The sequence below is a fragment of the Larimichthys crocea genome, chromosome XVII (assembly GCF_000972845.2).
Source record: "Larimichthys crocea isolate SSNF chromosome XVII, L_crocea_2.0, whole genome shotgun sequence".
Lineage (NCBI taxonomy): Eukaryota > Metazoa > Chordata > Actinopteri > Sciaenidae > Larimichthys > Larimichthys crocea.
The window spans coordinates 6,519,819-6,544,873 of record NC_040027.1 but is presented as its reverse complement, the minus strand read 5'-3'; the positions used below and the strand labels follow the sequence as shown (position 1 = coordinate 6,544,873).

At 42.4% G+C, this 25,055-nt stretch overlaps 5 protein-coding genes across 8 annotated transcripts; 4 read left to right on the top strand and 1 right to left on the bottom strand.

Annotated features, from left to right (window-relative positions):
- The first annotated feature begins 372 nt into the window (after positions 1–372).
- Positions 373–2,385, top strand: aatf (apoptosis antagonizing transcription factor). The gene has a single exon (XM_027290301.1). The coding sequence runs from the start codon at positions 470–472 to the stop codon at positions 2,132–2,134; it is 1,665 nt and encodes a 554-aa protein (XP_027146102.1). The 5' UTR covers positions 373–469; the 3' UTR covers positions 2,135–2,385.
- Positions 2,386–3,021: 636 nt separating this feature from the next.
- On the bottom strand, positions 3,022–9,922 carry uck2a (uridine-cytidine kinase 2a). Its single transcript, XM_027290307.1, has 8 exons — positions 9,819–9,922; positions 8,952–9,120; positions 6,907–7,066; positions 6,687–6,783; positions 6,022–6,164; positions 4,948–5,045; positions 4,805–4,853; positions 3,022–4,202 (listed from the first exon to the last, which is right to left on the bottom strand). The coding sequence occupies exons 2-8, from the start codon at positions 9,054–9,056 to the stop codon at positions 4,066–4,068; spliced, it is 789 nt and encodes a 262-aa protein (XP_027146108.1). The 5' UTR covers positions 9,057–9,120; positions 9,819–9,922; the 3' UTR covers positions 3,022–4,065.
- Positions 9,923–9,966: 44 nt separating this feature from the next.
- Positions 9,967–13,329, top strand: tmco1 (transmembrane and coiled-coil domains 1). The gene is made up of 7 exons (XM_019268358.2): positions 9,967–10,175; positions 11,457–11,534; positions 11,627–11,686; positions 11,818–11,864; positions 12,059–12,126; positions 12,271–12,415; positions 12,850–13,329. The coding sequence occupies exons 1-7, from the start codon at positions 10,106–10,108 to the stop codon at positions 12,946–12,948; spliced, it is 567 nt and encodes a 188-aa protein (XP_019123903.2). The 5' UTR covers positions 9,967–10,105; the 3' UTR covers positions 12,949–13,329.
- A 1,591-nt stretch (positions 13,330–14,920) lies between these two features.
- aldh9a1a.1 (aldehyde dehydrogenase 9 family, member A1a, tandem duplicate 1) lies at positions 14,921–18,886 on the top strand. Its single transcript, XM_010734376.3, has 12 exons — positions 14,921–15,047; positions 15,191–15,349; positions 15,702–15,847; positions 16,124–16,253; positions 16,362–16,496; positions 16,573–16,769; positions 16,958–17,098; positions 17,191–17,379; positions 17,499–17,586; positions 17,677–17,818; positions 18,383–18,495; positions 18,595–18,886. The coding sequence occupies exons 2-12, from the start codon at positions 15,208–15,210 to the stop codon at positions 18,687–18,689; spliced, it is 1,518 nt and encodes a 505-aa protein (XP_010732678.2). The 5' UTR covers positions 14,921–15,047; positions 15,191–15,207; the 3' UTR covers positions 18,690–18,886.
- Positions 18,887–19,812: 926 nt separating this feature from the next.
- med8 (mediator complex subunit 8) lies at positions 19,813–24,957 on the top strand. Of its 4 annotated transcripts, none has more exons than XM_010734373.3 (7): positions 19,813–19,967; positions 21,182–21,303; positions 21,993–22,137; positions 22,601–22,741; positions 22,840–22,927; positions 23,017–23,277; positions 24,545–24,957. In XM_010734373.3, exons 1-7 carry the CDS (start codon positions 19,962–19,964, stop codon positions 24,613–24,615), a joined length of 834 nt encoding a protein of 277 aa, XP_010732675.1. In that variant the 5' UTR covers positions 19,813–19,961; the 3' UTR covers positions 24,616–24,957. The 4 variants fall into 4 exon arrangements, with proteins under 4 accessions (XP_010732675.1, XP_010732677.1, XP_010732676.1 ...); XM_010734375.3 differs by having other exon boundaries at positions 19,814–19,967; positions 23,017–23,214; XM_010734374.3 differs by having other exon boundaries at positions 19,814–19,967; positions 23,017–23,256.
- Positions 24,958–25,055: the final 98 nt, after the last annotated feature.

Sequence of the window (25,055 nt, the reverse complement as noted above, 5' to 3'; positions counted from 1 at the left end):
CCTCTGCGGACCCCCAAGGGGCCACAGCAACGAATGTCATTCATTATTTTATTTATTCCATTTTTACTGAAGTTAAGATTTGAGTTAAACACCTTGTTCCCTCTTGTTATTTGGATGTATAATCTAACAACACTGATAAATAATTTGACAGTAATTATAGAGTCTCATGGGCAAACAACACATTCTCAGAGCTACATTTAGCCAGTTTTACTGTTACAGTGTTTTTCATTTTGGTTTCGTTATTTTTTAGTTAGATGTTTCCAGTTTCCTTTCTTAAAACCTGTAGTCCATCGTTCATACTGGGTTAACTGTACACAGAAAAGATGTTGCCTGCGAAACACAGCCCGGGGTTTAAAGAACTACAGGGCAATGATCGTCGCACTTTTCCGACGTCATCACTCTCCGCACCAAAGAGCGGTGCTAAAAGTTCTGTCGAGCGCACGTGCGGTTTTTGAGTAAACGTCTCACCATGGCGGGCTCGTTTTCACAGGAGCTCGAGGACTTGTTGAATCCTTTGCCTAAGTTTGCTGATCCGGAGGATGACGAGGACGAGGCCACCAAAGCCAAAGTGATCGAAGGATTCAACGAGGACGAGGACGGGGTCGGCCACAGTGCTCTGCGGAAGCACAACACATCCCTGCTGTCAGACACCGACACACGCTACGTGGGCAAGAAGGTCTCCCGGAAACAGCTGCTGATGGACATCGAGGGGTCAGCTGAGGAGGACAGCATAGGAGAAGGTGAAGAAGAGGATCCTATGGGGGATGAAGAGACTGAAGATAAAGATGAAGAGGCTGAAGATGATGATGATGATGATGATGATGAGGCTGAAGATGATGATGATGATGATGATGATGATGATGAATTATTAGAAGATGACGACGATGATGATGAGGAGGAGCTGGCGTCTAAGTCAAAGGTTGCTGATGTGAGCTTTCCTCAGCGGGTGGACTTCCGCAAACTGACAGAAGGCATGGATGACCTGGGGGTGAGTGAAGAGGATGACGACAGTGACAGTGAGATCGAAGGCAGCGGTGAAGATGATGACGAGATGGAAGAAGACGACGACGATGAAGATGGTGAGGATGAGGGGACTGTCCGCACGTTCTCTCAAGAGAAAGTGGACGAGGAGGTCGAGAAAGGCAAGGCTGTCAGGAACCAGCTGACCCTGTGGGACCAGCTCCTCGAGGGTCGAATCAAAATGCAGAAAGCTCTGGTGACTGCCAACCAGCTGCCACAGCCGGACACTTTCCCAGAGTTCAAGAGAAGGGGTGGAGCAGAGTTCGCGGGGCAGCTGAAGAACACTCACAAAGCTCTGAAAGCTCTTCAGAGATCTCTGCTGGAGCTGCACGACCAGCTGCTGTACCAGAGCGCGGACACGAGGACCATCTCTCTGGGGAAGGCGGGAACGGAGGGTGAGGACGAGGAGATCAACAGTGAGGAGGATGAGGACTGGTCGGTGCAGGATAGCGGAGCACCTAAACGGAAACTGGAGATGGCAGAGTACCCGGACTTCATGGCCAAACGATTTGCCGCTTTCCAGCCTTACCGTAATACAACATTGCAGAAGTGGCACGACAAAACCAGACTGACTATGGGCAAAAGCAGCAAGGGCTTTGGGGCGTTCGACAGGAACATATTGACCCAGGTGGAGCAGGTGCTCATGGACAATGAGAGGCTGGTGCGGCGCACCCAGACCCGACGCTCAGAATACAGAGTCCTGGGGAAAAAAGAGGCCACGGCTCCTGCCTCTGAGACCGTCTTCACTGAGGGAGAGGAGGCGGAACAGCAGCTGAAAGCGAACACCCATCTCAAGGACCTGGACGAGGACGTATTCGACGATGACGATTTCTACCATCAGCTGCTGAGAGAGCTGATTGAGCGCAAAACGAGCGCAGCCGACCCCAATGACCAGGTGGCCATGGGCAAGCAGTGGCTGGCCATCCAGAAACTGCGGAGCAAGATCAAGAAGAAGGTGGATACGAAAGCCAGCAAGGGGCGTAAAGTCCGATTCCACATCCACAGCAAATTGGTCAACTTCATGGCTCCTGTTGACCACAGCACCATGAGTGACGAGGCGCGCAGCGAACTGTATCGCGGCCTCTTTGGTCGGAACTCGACAGCCAGGGAGTGATAGAGGGAGGAGGTACTCATGTAGAGCAACGTACCTTTTTGTTCACATACACAGGCAGTAGCTTTAGGACTGGACCGCCTGTTTGTCAGGAGTTCTGGTGCTGACTTGACAGGACATGGAGTTCTAAATAAATACCCTTAGTACTGAGAGGCATTTTCAGTATGTGTTGTTGCCTAATGACCAATTTGTGATAAAATATGTAATGTAAGTGTTATACGAATTCTGATTCTAGTAAAGACTTGACTTTGAAATCCACGGCCCTTTTTTGTTCAACAGTAAACTGTCCTTGTGTATGCTGTGTCCCAATTCCAGACAAAATATCAGCTGTATACTACATGTGAACACGTTTTGCAATATGTATACAAGAAATCAACATACGTCACTGCTTTGCATCGAGAATTAACACAGTCAGATGTCAAACCACGACCTGCTGTTTCCTTTTTCCCCCCACTTCTAAGCACCTCCTTTATTTCCTCTGTGCATTGTATGGGAAAACAAAAATCAAGCTTTTTTTCCTTCAGTATTCTCAATGACCGTATGACACTTTATTTTTTCTCTTTTCCAGTGTGAACACACTACAAATTAAAATCCGCTTTACTTGGTATGGATTTAGGACACAGCTGTAGACTTAACACATGCACTGCAGGGTCTGTAGCCACGCCTGAGGTCATGGTCACGTTCCTCATCATTGGCACTGCAGTACACCACAGTCAAATTAAAAGCAAGTGAAATGCTCAAACTTTTCTGCACCAAGCTAATTTCTGAAGAGCTGAGTAAAACACAATATTAGAACTCAACTAAACAGTGTATGTATTTTTAAATCAAGTGCAAAGAATTTGAAAGTGACAGATGTGTCAACTCAAGCAAACAAAGAGTACCTGAGAACTTTATCATAAGAAAAATGTATACAGGAAGAAAAACTCCATTGAACATTTACAGAACACATTTACATTGGGCATCTTGTACGTCGTGACAATTTTTTTTACAGCTCAACGCATTTATTAACATTTCCAGTGTGTGGGTTTACCGTCTTTCAAATGAAACGCGCGTACATGTGCATCCAAGGATTAAAGTTCATGTGAATCAAAGACAAATAATACTTTTGTGGAATTCAATAACAACGTAATGAGTGGCTCTTTGTTACCAACATCTTACATTAATCTCAGTGTCACATGAGAATAAAAAGAAATCTACACCATTTAGTGCACAAAGACAGTACAGGAAATGATCTTTGGTGATGTCATACATCAGATAATTTGAGGTGGGAATCGGTTGTTCAATATCTAATCAGTTGGTTAGATTTACACAAAAAACAAAGTGAGTGCAGCTCAGAGCGACGTAACGCAAACGTCAGAACTCTCAACCCATCAGAACATTATTTCAAAATCTACTTGAGTAAATGAAAATATACTTTAGGGAGGAAAAAGATGTGGAGTTGCATTGATAAAGGTGACCAGTCAGGTCAGACGCCGCACCTTTGACTGTCGTGAGATGGAGTAAGGCCCTGCCATTGAACAGCATGTTGCTACACTGCATTTATTGTATGGTTAAAGGCTGTCAAGTGTTTAGAAATCTTTTTTTTCTTTTTTTTTTTTTGCCGCCTTAACCGCTTCTTTAGTTAGCTTCTCCGTTTCAGTGCTGTGGTAAAAGGCAAGCAGCAGTTTTAAATGATATTAAGTGAGCCCCTTTGCATTTCATTCCCTTCAATCTCACACAGTACACAAGCAAAAGAGAAAAATAGAACTGAAAACAACTGCTTTAAACCAGCTCCACACAAGAATGTTTTCCCTTCGTATTCGCTACCTCAGTCTGAGCACAATCAGGTCAAAAGGGGGGTCTTTTACTCCTGCTTTAGCCACAATGTAGAGCACATTCGGTGCATACAGGTGACCCTCCATCCTGTCTTCAGGCTGGGAGGAGGAGCGCTGCACTCAGTGAGGCCGGCTGCTGGACTCAATGTTTGGCTGCTTCTTCGTTGTTCCATAGCCGTTAAACCAACCGTTCGGCCGCTTGGTCAGACCACCATTTAGAATATCCTGGATGTGTTGAACTATGAGATTTATAGCAACTATAATGAGAGACAAAAAGAGATAGTGTAGTCAGGGTTTGTGTCTCAGTATTACATCATTACAACATTGTAGATTTTCCAAAAAAAAAGAAAAATTCCCAGTGATGACGGAATAACACAGAAGCTTATTTAACAAAACTTCCAGCTGTTCTGAAGGTGCTTAAAGATTCCTCTAAATATATGGATAAAAAAAAATATCTGTTGGATGTTTTCAAAGATTTGATTTCATACCCCAGCTATGCTTCTTTTCTAAATCCAAAGACGATGGTATGAAAATAACTTCCATGTCTGGGAAATGAAGCCAATGCGGAAGTGCCAAAAATGTAATTCCGTGGTGGTATCTACTGTACAGCCTGGTTTTGTTTGGCGGTTTGTTTTGGATGTTTAAAGCTCTTTACCCAAATCAACAGACAAAGCTGTTTTGTTCTCCCAGCAGGAGATTTTTGCTTCCTCAGTTTCAAGAGAACAATTCCCAGCTCAGAGGTCAACAACACAGCTGTGTCCTTCATGATAACACTGTTTAGACTAGCATCTACATCTTCATTACCATATATCAGTGTTCCTGAAGAATCTCCAAAACTACAAGAAATAAAAATACTCACCAAGGTTATCGGCTCCTCTTGGAATGATCACATCAGCATATTTCTTTGTCTAAATAATGTCAATAAACAGGAAAAAGGATTGACTATGAGTCAACGCTCAGGGACACAAACCTGTAAACTTAGTTGAGTAGAATAGCACTTACCGGCAGACAAAACTCCTCGAATGCAGGTTTGACAAACATAATGTACTGTGCTAGAACGCTTTCCAAGTCCCGTCCACGTTCACTTATATCACGCAGCACTGGGGGGAAAACAAGGCCAGTGGAAAAGTTACAATACCATCAATTCCACATTTTGGAAAAAACACAATTTGCTTGTATGATGAGTTACTGTAGGTGATCGATAGCACTCTCCCCTCTTGTGTCTTGTACAGTAAATATTAACCTATCTACCGTTTGATTAATCAAACACTCAGTTAATCAAATTTAATCAAAACCATAAAATAATGTCACTTTGGTTGTTTGTACAAATTAAATAAATAAAGATGTGTTAATTAGTGAGTTTAAGAGATTCTGGTAGGTGGATTTTATTTCCTCATGACCAAGCAGCAACCTCCGTGACAATGAGAAGCCAATGTGAAGTGCCAAAAAACTGTAATTCCTCTAGCGTCCACTTGAGGCTGGCTATAGAAGTCAACCTCCATAAGTCCCCATGTTAAAATGTCCAACTTCACAGCAGAAATAAACATGTTTACAGTCTGGTACAAAAACAGTTTTGGTCTCTATAGCTAATTTCCCCATTCATGACAACTGTACAACTCAACTGTACTGAGGGTGACTTTATATACAACTCACCTGTTCAAATTATATATTTAGGCTTCAAGCTATGCAGAGTTAACAGTGTGGTTGCTTTGATTGACAGGTGGGTGTTGCTAGAGATGGTTTGTTTGAACACTCAGGCGTCATTCAGCCCGCCTAATTCCGCCGATGATGCACATCTTTGCAGATTCTTAGACCTGTGGGTGACGCCACTCATGCGCTGTCCATTCTTTGTCCTGTCATTGCTTCTGACAGAGCCGGTCTAACTGCCTCCCTGTGCTTCCAATCTTTGAGCTAACCCAAAACACCTGCTGGCAGTAGCTTCCATATTCACTTTACAGATATGGGTGCTATCAATCTCCTCATCCAATACTCAACAGAACAAATAAATAGGTGTTTCACTCAAAATGTAGAGCTGTTTAATTTAGGGATTTTGTCTAGTCATGCATCGTGTCTCACCTCTTCGTGAAAGACGTGTGTCTGCGTCGGTGTCCACAAACAGCTTCATTTGGAAAAGGTCTCGGATCTCCTGAGAATAAAACATCAGGATGCCCTCAAACAGCACCACATCAGCAGGGTACACCGTCACAGTCTCCTCCTTCCTGCCGTACAAGAGACACTAACATTAGCTGAACAGCAGCCATTGTGGTCACAATCATACGTAATATAATATGTGGTGTATAAAAAGCCACAAGCAGTCAGTGAACTGACTCGTCACATCACAATATCTGCCTTAAGCTTGCAGTCATTAGCCACTTTAAGCTACTGGTCATCCCAGACCAAGTAAGAGCACAGCCGGAAAACCACACAGTATATTAAACTGAGCATCTGGGCCTTTTTCCAGTAAACTGAACTTTTTCTTTGTGAATAAAATCAGATTGTAAAGCCCTCAGAGGCAAAATGTGTTTTGTGAATTTGGGCTATACAAATAAAATTTGATTTGAATAAAAAAAAGACATCTCTTCTTTTTTACCACTTTAAAGCTACAATAAAAAAATGTGTCTGCTTTTAATGTTAATGGTACTGCTGCATTATGATGCATTGCAGACATGTTTTATATTGTGCGGGCTGAAACATACAAACATACTTCTTCAATGTTGGATGGACTTGATAAGGACTTTCACCTGGAATGGGAAACAAAGTCATAAACTGGGATGTGGACCGTTTTGCCCTCCTTAATGTCCCACAGAGTCGCGATTATGAGGTCGTTGTCGAATGCATCTGTACAGAAGGAGAGAGCACAAAGCAGTTCAAGTAATCGCCAAACAAACCTCACACCAAGATCCTGAACGACGTGCAGGTTAACAAGACCCACAGCTGGTTCAGTCCAGCTGACTTACACACCTGGGTGGTCGAAGTTGAACTGGCCTTTGAGCGCCTTGGCCTTCTGCTCTGGGGTGAGGACTCTGTAGAAGCAGTCCTGGCTGAGGATGGCCACTTGCCGCTGATGGTGGTCGATCTCGTTCTGCCCCAGAAGCTCCATGATCTTGCTGCACACTGACGACTAGCAACACAGGAAGAGCAAAACAAGTATTGTGATAGAATACTGACCTTGTTATCTGATTTACCACATTCTTCTGTTTTCTGAAATCATGAACTTGCGATGAAAGTTTAACTTGTGCCTTTGTTGTCTGGAAACACAGCTTGATGTGCAAACTTGTGTTTGTTATAGAACATCTGAACGTTACAGACGGATAACGCTCACGGACAGTCACGCACACAAAACAAAAGATTGCGGTTTACTCCACATTCAGAAAACATGTGGGAGAACAGGTGGTTCTGTGAGCAGTTAGTCCTGTGGGAAGAAAAAGGAAGTCAAACCCACAAACAACTGTCTGCTGAAACACAACCTGTTCTGTCGATTTAATCACCTATAAAACCAAAATACTGTTGCTGACATTGCTAACATCAAGGAATAAGCTACGTACAGAATAAATACATGGAGATAGATTGAGCTACGTTCCGGGTTTACACTGCTGTGAGCAGTGTTGTAGTACCGGTATCGAGACTGGCTCAGTCTCGTCTTGGAATCGACTTCATTTGTAAATCGGCCTTGACTCGGTCTCAGACAAAGTTCAAGACCACTAAACTGTGTGGATATCACTTAATTGCCTGTGCATTTTCTGATTTATTTGTCGATTGTCTGGGAGGAGACGTCAGCTAGATCTTCTGGAATAAAATTCAATTTCATAAAGAGATTATCTGCAAAACAGCATCCAAAAGAACACACAGCAGTCTGTAAATACTTCAGTGAGGTGACTCAATGTAACAACGCTTTACCAAAAAGAGAATTCATGAATATTAAGCTACCTTAACTTGACTTGGTCTCAACCCCTCAAAGTCTTGGACTTATCGCAGTCTCAATATACTCTGTTCTTGGTCAAGACTTGGTGTCGACGTTAACACTGACTGTGACTCAAAATGTCACACACTGCAGTCCGGAGGCCTTTGCTGCCTCTCTGACATTTGAATGACCAAATTAGTCACATGTTAGCAAGTATAAATAAAGATTTTCTTTGGAGTATCTTCATGATGTACTCTGCAGAGCAATTGTGCAACTAAATCTAAAAGTGATGCATCCATTTCCAAAAGAGAGAACCACCACCTCTGGAAACACTGCACAAACGTAGGATGCAGAATAGAGGATGATAATGCAGATATTTAGTCTCTCATGGCACTGAAGGCTTCATTGAAATGCCAATGAGGCAGCCTGGGAGATGAAAATCATGAGGGAGCAGAGACAGAAGCGGAGACAGCAGTTACATCAGTGTCACAAAGGGGGAAAAGAATCCATAATCAAATGGAGAATTCATAATCAGAAATATATAACCCACTGACACCTTCATATAACATCCAGATTGTGTCTTTAGTTATGCACATTTGAGGAGTTTATTGTGCTTTCAAGGTCCCTGAACGTTTCATCCTTGTTCTCCGATTTTCATGAGTTTATAGCAGACAGACTGTGCGCAGCTGATGCTAATGAACTGGAATCTCACATGTCACCTTTAATATCCAATCAACTGAAAATGGCAAAGACATAATCTCGATGTATGGGAGATCTTAAAGTCTAATGATCATATATCACACTACTTTAAGCATCCAGAGAAAGGCTTATTCTGACAATGCACATGTTACCCTGTTTTGGCATGCAGTACAGGGCGGCCTACTCTACGCTCACTGCTGATCAAGCAATCAGTCTGATTGATCCGAGAGACACATGAGGAATAAGCCTGATCATATTCCAGAGGATGAAAAAATGCGCGTCATCTCTAAATGTTCTTAAACAATTTGATATAAATTCATCTGTGTCGGTTGACACGTCTTAATGTAACACACACACACCTGCTAAACACCATGAAATAATCCTGTGCTATGATAAACACACCAACCTTGCCGCTGGCTGTCCCCCCAGCCACGCCGATGAGGAAAGGCTCCCGATTACAGCTCTCATTTTCGGCTTGGTCACCTGGCTTTGTCTCGCTGTCGGCTGGCATGCTTCATCTGCAGCGCGATGCGGCCCTCTGACACACGGGGGTGCTCCTCGTGCACTCCTCCCATCTGATGATGATGATGAGGAGGAGGAGGAGGAGGAAGAGGATGATGATGATGATGATGAAATCAAGAGTTGGGTCATTTACGTACAAAATGTCAGTTAATTTATCAGAACTAGAATGTTTTAAGTGCGAAGCAATTTGTAACTTTTATTTAAAAAAAAGATTTTATATAAACTTTTGAAGGAATTAGCTATACACAGCTCCCAATCTGCCCGTGTTTCGGTTTAACAAGTGACCGTGCTAACTGGTGACCGTTAGCCGAACGCGTCGGTGGTTGTCGTAGTTACGACAGGTGTTGACTGAAACAGGAAGGCACGGAGCTGTCCTCGTGACTGCCTTCTTTGTTCAATTTTTTTTTCCTCATCAATGTTTCAGTGTCATAAAAACATACCTGGCTCGTCTTTGCTGTTTTATTTGACAGCTACGTATTCTGTTCCTGTTTCAACAGCTGTCAGAACTACGGCAACCGCAGAGATATTATGCCAGCGGTCAGACGTTAACACGGTCACACTTGAAACCGAAACACCATTTATGTGTGAGCTGATATAATGTGTTTAAGACTTGTATTGTGTTAGTTTTGGTACGCTGTGGACCTCAGTGTGTGCTCTATGGGCTATTCGAACCTTCCATACTCCTAAATACTGACATGTATATGTATGCAGCAGCAGATTTTGGTGTTTTAACAAATGAAAAATAGAAAACCTTTAAGTTCCCCTCACAGCTCAGCCTCAGAGCCTCTGTGACCCAGCGTCAGCTATCATTCGTAACCCGTGGCTTTTTATGACAGAACAGCTGTTTAGTGTAAATATATCACGTGCTCCGTTTTTAGCGTGAGGCAGGTGAACCGGATGTGCTTCTCGCAGGCTCGTGCCCTCTGTAACGCTGACACGGCTCTGTGAAGCCGCTCTGATCCGGGATGTGCCCGGTGTGTTAAGCTCTGACACCGAATCTGTTCTCTCTCTGCGCTCGGTAAACGGCCCGCCGTCACCATGAGCACCATGTTCGCTGACACCATCCTGATCGTGTTCATCTCTGTGTGCACGGCGCTGCTGGCTGAAGGTGACACACACACACACACACAGGCAGACAGGCAGACAGGCTGCTCGTGCACGTAGAGGTTTTACTACGGTCCAAAAAACACTCTATTACGTCATATTTTCGCCCTGTTTTGTATTCTATAGCAAGGAAACGTCGTCGCCGTTATAATATTCATGAACTGTGTGTGTATGTGCTCTTCACACCGTCATTTCATAGCTAGCCGGCGAAATTAGCTACCGAAAGCTACCAAAATGTCAAATAGACAGGAAGGAGTAACACATCCGGTTTAGATTTTCACAATAAGTCTTGTTATAATGTAGGGCTAATTGATGCTTTATTTATTCCTGCAGGAAACTCTTCCTCTGCGTTTGACCCAGCCTAACTATGAAGAATAGACATGTAAAGAAAACGGTCAAACACTTATTGACGTTTTATTAAAAAGGCAGTATGACTGAATTAAATTGAATATGAATTCATAGTGCTCATATACTTCTATTCTCGTTGACTGGAGTTTTCTTCATGAGTTGTTTTCAGAATCAGAATCAGAAATACTTTAATAATCCCAGGGGGAAATTATTTTTGTTACAATAGTCCAGTTCAAGTTAAACAAGTAATCATCAATTATGTGTGTGTGTGTGTGTGTGTGTGTGTGTGTGTGTGTGTGTGTGTATGTATGTGTGTATGTGTGTATGTGTGTATATATATATATATAATATTAATATATATGAGATATATAAAGATATATATATATATTGTAAACTATATATATATATATAAGGTATATATAAGGTATATACAAGAACAAATTAACATCCTGTGCTGTGATACTGTATGTATATACCGTCATATCCATCTACCTCATGTACAGAACACAACCGTTAGCAGAAACCAGATTTATTCCACCACCTGCACACCATCTATATTTATGCAAATGCTTTTAAAAATGTATATAGTTATTTTTTATGTTCATGTTTCGTGTGTTTATGTTATGTTTTTGCATCTACCTGTCATATCCCTTGTTTTTTAACCTGTATGTCTATACCTATATGTACAATTGAGAGCAAGGTAAACTGGAGTCAAATTCCGTGTGTGTGTGTGTGTGTGTGTGTGTGTGTGTGTGTGTGTGTGTGTGTGTGTGTGTGTGTGTGTGCGCGCGCGCACCTGGCCAATAAAGCTATTCTGATTCTGTGGGACGTTAAATTCAGCTGCTGAATAGCAAACACTTTAATGCTGGAAAATCCAACACTACCTCTGTCCGCTTCATTCACATTCGCATTTGTGTTCTTCTGCTCCCCTCCTCAGGCATTACCTGGGTTTTAGTGTACAGGACTGAGAAGTACAAGAGGCTAAAGGCTGAAGTGGAAAAACAAAGCAAAAAACGTAAGTGAACCTTGTATTACTGTTAGAAATCAATTGTTTCTGTGTCTTTGGACTGTGGACTGTATCGCCTGTTCTTGATGTTTTCATGTTAGTTGAGAAGAAAAAGGAAACCATCACAGAATCTGCAGGACGCCAACAGAAGAAGAAAATTGGTAAGAACCCAGTGAACAAGTTGACACAGTAAGAAGCTGCATTCAAGAGAACGTTGATGAGTTGAACATGGACACAGTCTGCTCTCGTGACCAGCTCTCATAAGTGATCTGTGCTTCTGAATGTGTTACAGAAAGACAAGAGGAGAAGCTGAAGAACAACAACAGAGACCTGTCTATGGTGAGAGAGCCTTTGTTTACACTGAATATGTGAAGCTAAATGAGTCCATCAATATTTTGTATAATTGATATATATAAAAAAAAGCTTGAAAAATGCCTAAAAATGTCTAAAAAACAAAATGCAGTGATATTTGACAGTGTAGAACTCAAGCCAAATGTAATGTCATTTCTAATTTGCATGTGTAATCTTTGTAGGTGCGCATGAAGTCCATGTTTGCTATAGGCTTCTGCTTCACAGCTTTGATGGGCATGTTCAACTCCATGTAAGTTTCTGCAACATTTCATCTTTCAAACTGAGTAAAAGAAAAAGTCCAATATATTTTCAGCTAAATCTCCTGTGACTTCTTCATTCCTCTACTTTGACCATGCCCTGGAGCATCTGACTGCCATCTCTTTGTTTTGTTCAGCTTTGATGGAAGAGTCGTGGCCAAGCTGCCATTCGTGCCGCTGTCCTACATCCAGGGACTGTCGCACCGCAACCTGTTGGGCGAGGATTACACCGACTGCTCCTTCATCTTTCTCTACATCCTCTGCACCATGTCCATCAGACAGGTAACTGAAGATAAGGACGGACTTCCACACACGTCGTGAAAATTCACTTGTTACAGCAGCTCAAGATACAACACAGAGAGACAGAAAGAAAATAAAGTAAAATAAAACGGATAATAAGAAATCACAGATATATTATTGTAGAAAAATAAGGTGTTATATACACTATGTATATATTACAGATTTAACACTTTTTGATTGTTGGTTTTGAGTACAATAAGGAATAATAAAGAATATCAGATTAAGTACTCTGGACTATTTTCATTATCCATGAATCTGCAGATTATTTTCTACTTTTTTTCTGCCATTTTTACATGAAAATTTACTTTTTAACAATTAAAGTAAAAAATCGATTAGTGGACTCACAGCTGAGTTGAAACAAACCATCTCTGGTTTTCTCCACCCTGAGAGTGTCTTGTGCTGCATCTTTTCTCCAGAACATTCAGAAGATGCTCGGCCTCGCACCCTCCAGAGCTGCAACAAAACAGGCTGGAGGCTTCCTGGGACCTCCTCCCCAAGCAGCCAAGTTTTCTTAACCATCACCATCATCATGTGACAAGTTCAAGTGTTCTTGCACTGCGACTATGCGCAGTTCCAGCTCCACCTCCCACAGACACAGCTGCCTCTGCAGAGCTGGAGTATTATCTGCTGCAGCTACACCACCTTCTGTTGGATATCTCGTTTGTGTTTTGTTTATTTAACTTTGATGTACCACGTAGAAATTAGAGCTTGTTCTTAATTCTGTTGATTACCAAAGGATACACGTTAACCTTGTATTCAGCACATGCCATACATTGTTTTGGGATTTTTAATGATTAATTGGCACAGTAACATCTGATCCATTTGTCAGTATTATTGTATGTCCTTGTGTTTATCCTTATTTCTTACATATTAATAAAGTTTTATGATTACATTTAGTTGTTTTTTCCTGAATTTATTTTACCCTCCCACGTTTCTCACCTGTAATAACAGTCTAGCTGGATGATGGAATAAACAGAACAAACCAGCCTTGGATGGAGAGAATGAAATGAAATCTTATTCTTTCCTGAGGGAGGGGAATTTCAATCACAGACCTGTGTCAGTATCCAGCTGCTTTACACCTGTGTGTGTAGTTACATAAATGTGTGTGTGTGTGTGTGTGTGTGTGTTTTGTTTTTTAGGTTACTTGTACTTGCTGATGCACCATTTTCTGATTTAAAGGAGGTGTGAAACACTGAGTGTCTTTATCTACAGTAGATGAAGCAAGTACCCCAACATGTGACTGATCATGTAGAAAGCCTGTGTTCTTTCCATCAGCCTTCCTTTTATTTTTTTCATTTGTCAGCCCTTTCACTAACAAAGGTCAAAACATTTCAATGGAAAGCTGGAAGTGATGTAATGTATAGAACAGAAAGTCATATTGGCTATTTTTTCTAACATGGTTGTAGCTCTGGTGCCACCCTCAGGTCAAACTTTAAAAAGTGGTATCCAACAATAGCAACATCATCTCCAGTTTTCATTCTTAGTTTTTTTGGATGATTTGTATATCCCCTCATAACAGCCGGCATCATGGGTGTCCCAGTCCTACTTTATAATTATACAATTATACTATTGTTTATATTGTCTTGACCTCTAATGATTGTCTACTTTCACCAGTTTCTAGTGTCATGAAGCTGTGCATATGTAGCCAGTGTTAACTGGCTGTTAACAAGATACATGAAAGATGCTGATTTAGCTCTGAGCAGGTGTTTAGATGGCAGACTGCAGCTCAAACCTGTTGTTTAAAGAAGAAACACTTCTACATCGTCACTTCAGAAAAGTGTGTTCTCTGGCTTCCAGCTCAGACAGCATTGTGTCATCTGTCATGAGTTTTCATTGAAACTTCTATTAAATACAGTCCAACCTGTCAGCCTGGCAATAAACTGCTGTCTCTTCTCTGTCCACTGAATATATGACAGAAGTATCTCTGCACACTTATTCACTGATAAGAAACTTAACTTTGACCTGAAGACCAGCTCAACAAAGACTGTATTTGTCTTTCATGTTGAATGTAAGTTAATGGTGACGTTTTATTGATCTTTACACTTTCACAAAGCTCCTGCTGTGGCAGCCTGCATGTCTGAAACTGGGTAACTTCAGGTCAGAGGTTCAGGGTCCTCAGGTCAAAGTGAAACACATATCACTTTTCCTTTCTCCTTAGTGCAGTATGCATGCTTCACTTGCACAAAAAGTCATTGTCACATTACAGCTCACACTGTAACACGTCCAATCACAAACAAAATGCATCTTCTTTCTGACTCCTTTTTCTCCTCCTTTTTACATTTTTATTTTATATTTTTTACATGTTTTACTTATATTTTATATTTCATGTTTATGTTGTTTGCACCGGGATAAGAGTGAAACGCAATTTCAATTCTCTGTATGTCCTGTACATATAGCAGCATTGACAATAAAGTTGACTTGAACTTGAACTGCAAGCAAGCTGACTTTCATACAGCAGAGTGAATGAAGCCGGTCGGGGGCGGATGCAAACAGCAGAAATGAGACTCGTCCATAGAGGATGGAGGCGTGTCCTGTCTGCCTCCATGGGCGTGAGGTTCTTCATATAATACCTGCTGCCGGGACCTCATCTAGTCCGTGTACAGAAACGTTAACGGTAAGTCCACCTCCTCGTGCGTCACGTTCCCTCGTGCTGGTTCTGCTAAGCGCTCGCTCTCTGTAACAGTTTGCAGAGCATGTAGTGTAGTTCACTTCTCTAACTGTTGTGTACTCCTCTCTGTCTGTCCTGTGTTCTTCTAGGTGCCCACCCTCTGACAATGGCCCAGTCTCTCCTCGACACCATGCCCGGAGCCTCCACCGGAACCGTGGTGGTCACGGACCATCTGAATTACTGGGGCGGGCAGCGAGTTCAGCCCCGGCAGCAGAAAGACGCAGAACCGGTTTTTGAACCCGCCACTGGTAAACACAGCAACCAAAAAAATTATTGTTAATAATTCCGAGGTTTTTAGGTCAACTGTGCAGCGACTGTGCAGCAACCAGAGGGTGTATGTAAGGACATACGGTTACGTAACAGAATCAGTGTGTGGGCGGGTACCACTATCTACACTCACTATTACACCATAAAGGGGGGGGGGGGGGGCTGGAAATAGATGTATGAGGCTGGAATGGAAGTGCAGAAATGTTGCTCATATGTTCACTCAGAAATCAGGATCTGCACATACATTATTACTATGAAAGCAGTGAGGGACACGGTGAACACACACACACACTCATCGTAATACCTGGTGATGGTACCGTGTTCTCCCTGCAGGCCGTGTCCTGTGTCAGATGGTCCCCTGCGTGGCCGAGGAGGTGGACGAGGCCATTAAGAGCGCCCACGGAGCCTACCTGAAATGGAGAAAGATGGCGGGCATGGAGAGGGCACGGGTGATGCTCGAGGCCGCACGCATTATCAGGGTGAGACGATCCAGATGTTGCGTTAGTTAGTATCATCTATGTTGCACAACATGAATCAGAACTGACCTCTGCAGGAATGCAGTGAGACACTAGTTACTCATTGAGAAAACACACACACACACACATACACACACTCTTATGGCCTAAAATTTAGGCCATACACAGCCATAAAAAGTTCATTTGGGCCCTAAATGAACTTTTTATGGCTGTGTGTGTCCTCAGATGCAGGTGATATTTCTGATCTATCACTGTTGTTGCATAATCTTAACTTAACAGGAAAGAAGGGAGAAGATTGCAAAGCTGGAAGTGATCAACAATGGAAAGTCGATCACTGAAGCACTGGTGGATATTGACATTGCCTGGCAGTGCATTGAATACTATGCTGGCATGGCTGGTACTCTTGCAGGTGGGTGCACCAAATCTTAGTTTTTGTCAACTTTGAGTTGTTGTTTTTTTGCCTTTTTTTGGCTCCAAAACTTGTTTTTAAATTTGTGTCATGTTTCATTCACTGAAGGTCAGCACGTCCAGCTTCCTGGTGGTGCCTTTGCTTACACCAGGAGGGAGCCTCTTGGTGTGTGTGTGGGGATCGGTGCATGGAATTACCCCTTCCAGATCGCAGCATGGAAGTCTGCTCCTGCTCTGGCATGTGGTGAGTTTGTATGTGTGTCTCAGCCATGTATCTCTTGGTGTAGACCAGAACAGTGTTAAAGGCTGGTTGTCTTTAGGTAACGCCATGGTATTCAAGCCCTCTCCAATGACCCCTGTGACTGCTGTCATTCTGGCTGAGATCTACAAAGAGGCGGGGGTACCCGACGGACTCTTCTGTGTGGTGCAAGGTGGAGCAGCGACCGGCACCTTGCTCTGCCATCACCCAATGGTTGCTAAAGTCTCCTTCACCGGCAGTGTGCCAACAGGCAAAAAGGTACAGATGCCAATACAGCACTCTGATTTTAAACTTAATGTCATACAAGCCCAGACAGCCACCACCACGGCAACCACATATCCAGATTTATCCCTAAACCGATCCTTATATTTCAGAGAGACTTGCTCTTGGATGCCTGCCTTTTAAAATGTTCCAAACACATTCTCTGACTGCTCTGCTGCACTCAGGTCATGGAAATGTCAGCAAAGGGGGTGAAGCAGGTGACTCTGGAGCTCGGAGGGAAATCTCCTCTGATTATCTTCAAAGACTGTGAGTTTGAGAACGCAGTGAAGGGAGCACTCATGGCAAACTTCCTGACACAGGGAGAGGTGAGACAGACGATCTACCCGTCAGCTCGACCCAATGCAACACACTCTTTACCAGCTAAGACAGGTTAAAACTTATCTTTGCGTTCATATAGGTTTGCTGCAATGGGACCAGGGTGTTTGTGCAAAGAGAGATCATGCCCCAGTTCCTGGAAGAAGTGGTAAAGAGGACCACGGTCATCCCCGTGGGTGACCCTCTGCTTGATGGCACCCGGATGGGAGCGCTGATCAGCAAGCCACACCTGGAGAAAGTGTTGGGATTTGTCAATCAGGCCAAGAAAGAGGTGTGTATTAATAATGAGATTAGATAAGAGGAACCTTTTGAATGTGGTGCTGCAGGAGAATTTAGCACTACACCTCAGGGCATTTCTCATAGTCATATGTCTGTTTTTTTTTTCTCCAGGGAGCCAAAGTGCTCTGTGGAGGAGAGCCTTTTGTCCCCAGTGACCCCAAACTAAAAGGGGGCTACTTCATGTCACCATGTGTACTTGGTAAGTGTCTTGACGATACACCATCACGTAACCCTGAACCTGTTTTTGTATGCACACTATGTTCCATCCAGTCCTTTCTCCCCACCACAGATAACTGCAGAGATGACATGACCTGTGTGAAGGAGGAGATTTTTGGCCCGGTCATGTCTGTGCTGCCTTTCGACACAGAGGAAGAAGTTATCCAGAGAGCTAACAACACCACCTTTGGCTTGGCCTCCGGAGTGTTCACCAGGTCAGCAGGGGTCACGTGGGAGCACACTGGAGTTTGTCATTACTCAGCAGTCTGTTGAAAGCACTGATCCGCAATGCTGGCGGTTTGCTCTTGAAGATAATGAGGTTACTGTGTTCCATTGGCTGCAGTTGAGGCTTTCCACAGAGCAATAAATGTTTGGCAGTTACTAAGCGGGATTCTTTGCGCAATTGCGGTGTCTCAAGCATTCAAGGAGTTTTATTTATCATTTCAACACATGTTTAACATGTGATGGAACGAAACCAGCGCCTCTACTTCCTCAACCTCCCGAGGACGCAGAGGCGCTGGTGTGCCTTCCTAACCAGACAGGAAGTGTTGGTGCTCCAGGTGAGGTCATCAGAGATGTGTACGCCTAGGTTCCTGAAGCTGGAGACCACTTCCACCACTGTCCCTCCGATGTGCAGGGGGGGGTGTCTGCCCCTTCTAAAGTCTGGCTAAAGAGCAGATGAAGCAGAATTTTAACTATGTGAACAAGTTGCATACAGATTACTGATTCTTTTTCTGTGTGCTGAAAATCTGAAATCTCTTCCTTTCCTCTGGCTGCAGGGACATCTCTCGAGCCCACCGCGTGGCTGAAAACCTAGAGGCAGGAACCTGCTTCATCAACAACTACAACATCAGCCCTGTGGAAGTGCCATTTGGAGGATACAAGAATTCAGGTGGGATGTTTTATGATTTAAAATGGTCACAATCAACACTCCTGTCACTGTAAATGCAAAGGAAACACTAAACACATCTCCTGTGCTGTGCTTCATCAGGCTTTGGCAGAGAGAACGGCCAGGTGACAATCGAGTACTACTCGCAGCTGAAGACTGTGGTCGTGGAAATGGGCGACGTCGACAGCCTCTTCTAACCTCCTCACAGAGTTTAGACTCTAAAGAAATACACACCCTGATGCCTTACAGCTTATTAAATAAGTATTACGTGTTGTGTGTGTGGGAGTAGAACCAAAAGCCTTAGTGAACTGTGATTGAACAATAAAAGAAACTAAAGACTTCCTGGAACACTGTTTGACAACACTTTTTATCCGAATAAAATGTTTTCCATGCAGAGTGTTTCTTGTTGTTCTTCTGAATAAGACAGTGATGGACAGGACACACTACATGAATTAATACTGCTTCTGACAGTAAACATGTATTCACATTTTTATAAATATCTAGCTGACGATCTCCACCTTCATTTTGCTAATGTGATCATTTGTGACATTAAATACCACCACATGTCTGATTTCTTTTTATAATCTAACTGATGCTCGGTGAAGATGCTTATCAGTATTGGGACACACTGAAAGTACTGGAGGTGCTAGCACAGCAGATAAAAGCCTCCACAATAATAATCTAATCCAATAATAATCACATGGTTATAGGGGTGGGAGGTAGAGCAGTTTGTCCACTAACTAGATGATCATTGGTTCGATCCCCGGCTCCTCCAGTTTGCATGTTGAAGTGTCCTTAGGCAAAATATTGAACCCCAAATTCTGAAGGCCTCACTATTGGTGTGTGAACACGCATGAACGGTTGGCTCCTAAAACTGATCAACAGCTAATGGCATCAGTGTATGAATGTGTGAATGAGATATGTAGTGGAAAAAGCGCTTTGAGTGGTCTATATAAGTACAATCATTTACCATTTATTGGACAAGTATTGCTCAACAACAATGTATTACATGTCCTGATACTGATATGTACCTGCAGTCATAAATATAGGCACACACAACGGTAACAAATATCTTTCACTTCAGTTCTGAATCAGTTTTCATGATCAACATTTATTCTGGTATGTGCATCTGACATGTTAGCAGTATTGATCCTCACATCAGCTGATCTGATTGGGTATGATTTTCATATTGGTTCAAAGTGTTGACGCCCTGATTGCCCAATATCAATAAGATATTTACACCACTTAAACCCAGTGACCTGTGCCATGTTGCGTAGTCTGTCATTGCCCTGCTGTAGTTTTTGTTTTGATTTTATAAACTAGGCTTATTGTTTTGGACGCATTTTTATACATTTGAAATATGTGTGTTGTAGTTCCATGTAGAACGTGCTTTTATTTTGTCTCCGTGAACCGGAAGTGTTTCTGCCTTGATTGTTTTGAGGGGTTCATCTTTAGTTTGCGGTTCAACAATGCAGGTAACATAATTTTAACGAGCATGGGTTTGAAATTAAAACAGGACGCGTTGTTGAATTAGTCACGGGTACTTTTAACCTGTGCTCGCTCCTTCCGGTCGACTTATTTTGTAGGGCTACCGGTAGCTAACGTGAGCTAGCCGCTAGAACGGGTGATGCTAACAGCTAGCTGTGGTAGCTGTGTGACTGATGAAGAGTTGAACAGTTTGATCTGTGACAGAGGAACTGAGTTAAATACAGTTCTGCGGACAACAAGACCAGAATAGATGATACAAGAAGCAAGCGTAGATCTATAAATATGAACATCAAGAGAAGAAATCAAACAGTGGACCTAGTACAGGAATTTTATAACTACACAGATGGAAAGTATGGGGAATATGTTTACATACACAGATGGATCAAAAGATCCAAAAACAGGCGCAGCAGTGGTGGTTCAGTCATATCACAATGTCAAAGAGAACATCTGATCATTTAAGCATATATGCGGTGGAGCTATGTGCAGTATTACTGGCAATAGAATGGGTGGAGGACAGGAGGACAGTCATATGTAGTGATTCATCACTCTTGAGCATTAAAAACACAGCAGGAAATATGAAATACTGTTAAAAACATCCAGATTAACACAGCAGGGGAGGGAATAATGTTCATGTGAGTCCAGCTCACTTAGGGATACAATGGAGTGAAAAAGCAGATAAAACTGCTGAGGAGGCAGCAAAGAAAGAGGAGGTGGAAGTGAAAGTAAAATGATCAAAAGCAGAAGGAAAAAGTTTCATATGGAAAGAAATAATTAATCAATGGAAACAACATTGGAAGAAGGGGAGACATTTATATAAACTACAAGATGAAGTAGGTGAGGTGGGGTGTTGTGGAGGTATCAGAGTGGAGCAAGTGACAATGAGCAGACTAAGAATAGGGCACAGTAGATTGAATAGCACACTCAACATAGTAGGGAACCATCCAACTGGTCTATGTAGCTGTGGAGAGAGAGACAGTGGAGCATGTGATGGTTGAATGTCATGGATATGAAAGGGAGAGGGAAGGGATGATGGCAGGGTTGTGGAGGACAGGAAGAGTGGAGAAAAGTTTCAAAAGTATAATAGAATGTGGGAAATGTAGAGAAGGGAGGAAAATCATTATGAGACATCTTGTTTTAACTGGGTTAATTAAAAGAATTTTTAAAAAAAGATGAAGGTGAGAGTTTTCCTTTCTCCTCTCAGCAGCGGGAGGAGAAGCAGCTGGAGGCTTCGGTGGACTCGCTCATCTCTCGGGTGGCTCACGTTAAAAACGCTCTGCACAGTTTCATCTACAAGCTGGAGAACGAGTACGAGCGACTGACGTGGTGAGTAAAGCTTTTTATTACAAATGAACGTCAAAAGTTTCAATCTGTGCCGTGGATAGTAAAATAAATACAAGTCTGTGTTGGTTTTTAGCTAGAACTCCATAATCAGCAATGTTTTCTGGTTAGATAATCAATCATTCATGAGATGATATATTAATATATTAATTAGATTCACTTGTGCTTCATGAATTTTCTATCTGTTCTAATTAGCTGTGTTGAATGTAGGGCTTTTGAACTGTCCTTAGACACCAGCCAGTGTCCATTCTTCACATCCTGTATGAACCAGCTTCAACATCTCTGGATCACACACACACAAACACACACACACAGATTTTCAGGTCAACGTTTGATTGTGCTATATTAAATATGCACATCATTTAAACATCTTTACGATGAGGGGACTCAAATGAAAACGTGCTTTTTTACAAATAAAGTTGTACAAAGCCAGTCTGGGTGAACTCCCCTCATATTCCTGTAATCTCCTGATGCAAACCTCCAGCAGACTTCAGCTGAACTAATCTCTTTGGAAACATTTCAAGCCATGTTTAAAGTCCATGTTTGGATTTAGTGCCTTCCTTGTGCGTGGGATGTTTGTATTTCCTGTCAATCGATGCAGGGTAAAGAAACGCTGTCGTCCACAGCTGTCAGGCTTGCAGATGTCATGACGTGTATTTGTGTATTTCATTCAGGCCTTCTGTTTTGGACAACTTCGCTCTTCTATCCGGTCAGCTGAACACGATCAATAAACTGCTCAAGAACGAGAAGACGCCTTCCTTTCGCAACCAGGTTATCATCCCACTGCTTCTGTCTCCAGACCGGGATGAGGATTTAGCAGTGAGTATCAAATCCGCTGACTGACATGTCTTCTTCCACCAGATGTGTTTTTTTTTTTTTTTTTTTTTTATGTATGACAGGCAGCAAACTCAGAATGTTTCCAAAGATCAGTAAAGTTATAAGGTGAAACGTAACATATTTGTACTGTTTTCATGTGAATATAAGGATTATTAAACTAAAATAAAACCATGCATTTTCATTCATTTTGTCCAGCATTTGCAAGCTGTAGACTAGAGCCATATATTGTGTAACTGATGCTTTCAGTTTTCAGTTCAGTTAATTCAATCCAAGTCAATGGAACACTCACAAGATGTCACCAAAATCACACTGTCCCTGTAAAATCTTTCAGAAAATTATGTCATCGTATCGAATCGTATCAAATCGTATCTGGCTGAATATTGTGTATCACATCGTATCGTTAGTGTATCGCTACAGCCCTGACCCTCTGCTTGTTCCCTCACAGAAACTCACGGAGCAGCGTGTCCCAGTCTTCAGCCATGAGATTGTTCCAGACTACCTGCGGACCAAGCCCGATCCAGAGGTGGAGGAGCAGGAGAAACAGCTGAGTGCAGAGGCAGCACGGATCGGCCCAGAGGTGGCACAGGTCAGTTAGTCATCGTATTGACGGAGTGGATCGATGTTGTCGTTGCATCGTCACTTTCATAATTGATCACAGGATTTTTTTTAAACCTGTATCAACAGAAACAGATCCAGACGCTGAACAAACTATGTTCAAATCTGCTAGAGAAGCTCAACAATCCTCGTGATGACAGAGATGCAGAAAGTGCAGGTATGTCACACTTTCACCATCCAGAAAATTCATCTCAAATTCATTTCTAAATTTAAATATGTTGATTTGAGTTCTTTTGTTTTTTCCAGCAATACGACAGAACAAACCGTCTTTCAACCCCGCCGACACCAACGCGCTGGTCGGAGCTGTCGCGTTTGGAAAGGGGCTTTCCAAATGTAGGCCTCCAGGTCCAGTGGCCCCTGGACATCCAGGACAAGGGCCCATGATGAGTGGAGGCCCGACCTTACAGCAGGTCACCATTGGCGGTGGTTCAGCCCAGCAAGCAGGTATGGGAGGATCTGTGGCTCAACAGCCGCAAGGGCAGCCAGGTAGGAGACCTGGAGAGCTGGGTTAGTATTTCAGTGTTTGTTTTCTGTACTGATGTTAAGCTCTTCATCTCCCTGTGCATGTTGACAAAGTATACACATATTTTAAACAGTTATTAGATAGACCGAGTCATGTTAGATCAGTCAGCTTGGGTAAATGTTTCTATGACTTCCTGTATGAAGTGGTGCTGCTGTCTGACTTGACCAAATGTTTTTTTCAGCCACTAGCACTTAAAGGCGAGGCAGAAATGAGCCTGTTACTTTTTAAAGGGAACTGTTTATTTGTGTGTCAAACATAAATATACACTCTATACACATGTTGAATTTGATGCCCACAACGCAGCGTGTTTATTACTGTTACATCACATTTTCTTTTAACACTCCTCAAGTGTTTGAAAGTTTATTTATTGAATAAATATTTCATTATTTCACAATCCTGCTTGATATATTACTTGAGTTGCTCACTAGTCCAGTCTGCATTACTGTAATAAGTGTGCTAGCCACATTATTACTGTTACTGTAGTCACACTGCTGTAACGTGTAGAATGTGGCCTGGCATTGTTCCACTGGAATAAACAGGGACGTCCCTGGCTTTGCTCTGCTCATTTTCCTCTTTGATCCCTGTTTTCCAAAAAAAAAAAAAAAAAAAAAAAAAGCAGTTTGACAGACTGCAGCACACTTTCCCACTGTCCATGAGTCCATGTCAGATGAGCTCAGGTCCAGACGGGGTTTAATCCAGAGCTGTGTGAGGACATTCAGTGTTGGATTCCCTGAATCTTTAACTGACATTCTGGATTTGTAGATGGTGAAACCCAGAAATGAATTGCAACTCATTACTGGCAAACGTTCTTTAACCGTGGGACATTTTTTAACACAGTGGTGAACCTCACCTTGTCCTATAATGAACCCGTTTACCTGAGGAATGATCCAAACAGTTTCTGAGCAAAGTTCAACATTTGACGTTCTCTGTCCCAACTTAATGTGTGACAGGCAGCAAACTCAGAATGTTTCCAAAAATCAGTGGAGTTGAGAAGGTGAAACGTAACATATTTATACTGTTTTCACTTGAATATTAAGGATTATTAAACTAAAAGAAAACCAGACTTTTCTGCATGGAGTCCTCCCATGCATTTTCATTCTATCCAGTTATACAAACACAACGCTTTTCTTTTATATTAACCACATATTGTACCTCAAGCTGTTTTGACTTTTCTGTTTTCATCAACAGCTTGGAACAGTCATGTGTGTGTCCGTCTGTAGTCATTTCTCTCTCCATGTTTTTCCTCCTCAGGTAAAATGCCGAGCAGCATCAAGACAAACATCAAATCTGCGTCCGGTTCAATGCACCCTTACAACCGATGAGCCGCTTCATTATCATTCCCTCATCCAAACATTTGTTCCATTTCCGAGACTCACCTGCAGCAACGACGTTTAGAATACACACTTTTTATATGAAGCTGTTATTTTCAGTAAGTTATCCCTCTGCTCTGTCTGATGCTGTTTCATTGACACTCTATAAAATGATCTCAAACATCAAATCTAAACATTTGAAAGCATCAGGAACCATGTTTTTGTTTTTTATACAACAGCTGAGCCTCTGTGTTTGAGCCCCTAGATGGCAGTATGTCATCATCTCCAGGATCTGACAGTTTGTATTGTGAACTGTGCTCCGACTCTTTTTCAATAAAAGACGTGTTCAAAGGATTAATTTGTGTAATGAATACATTTAAATGAGGATTTAAATAACATATGGCCCTGTTTGCCTGTACTTGGTACAGACGGTAATAATCATTTTATTAAAA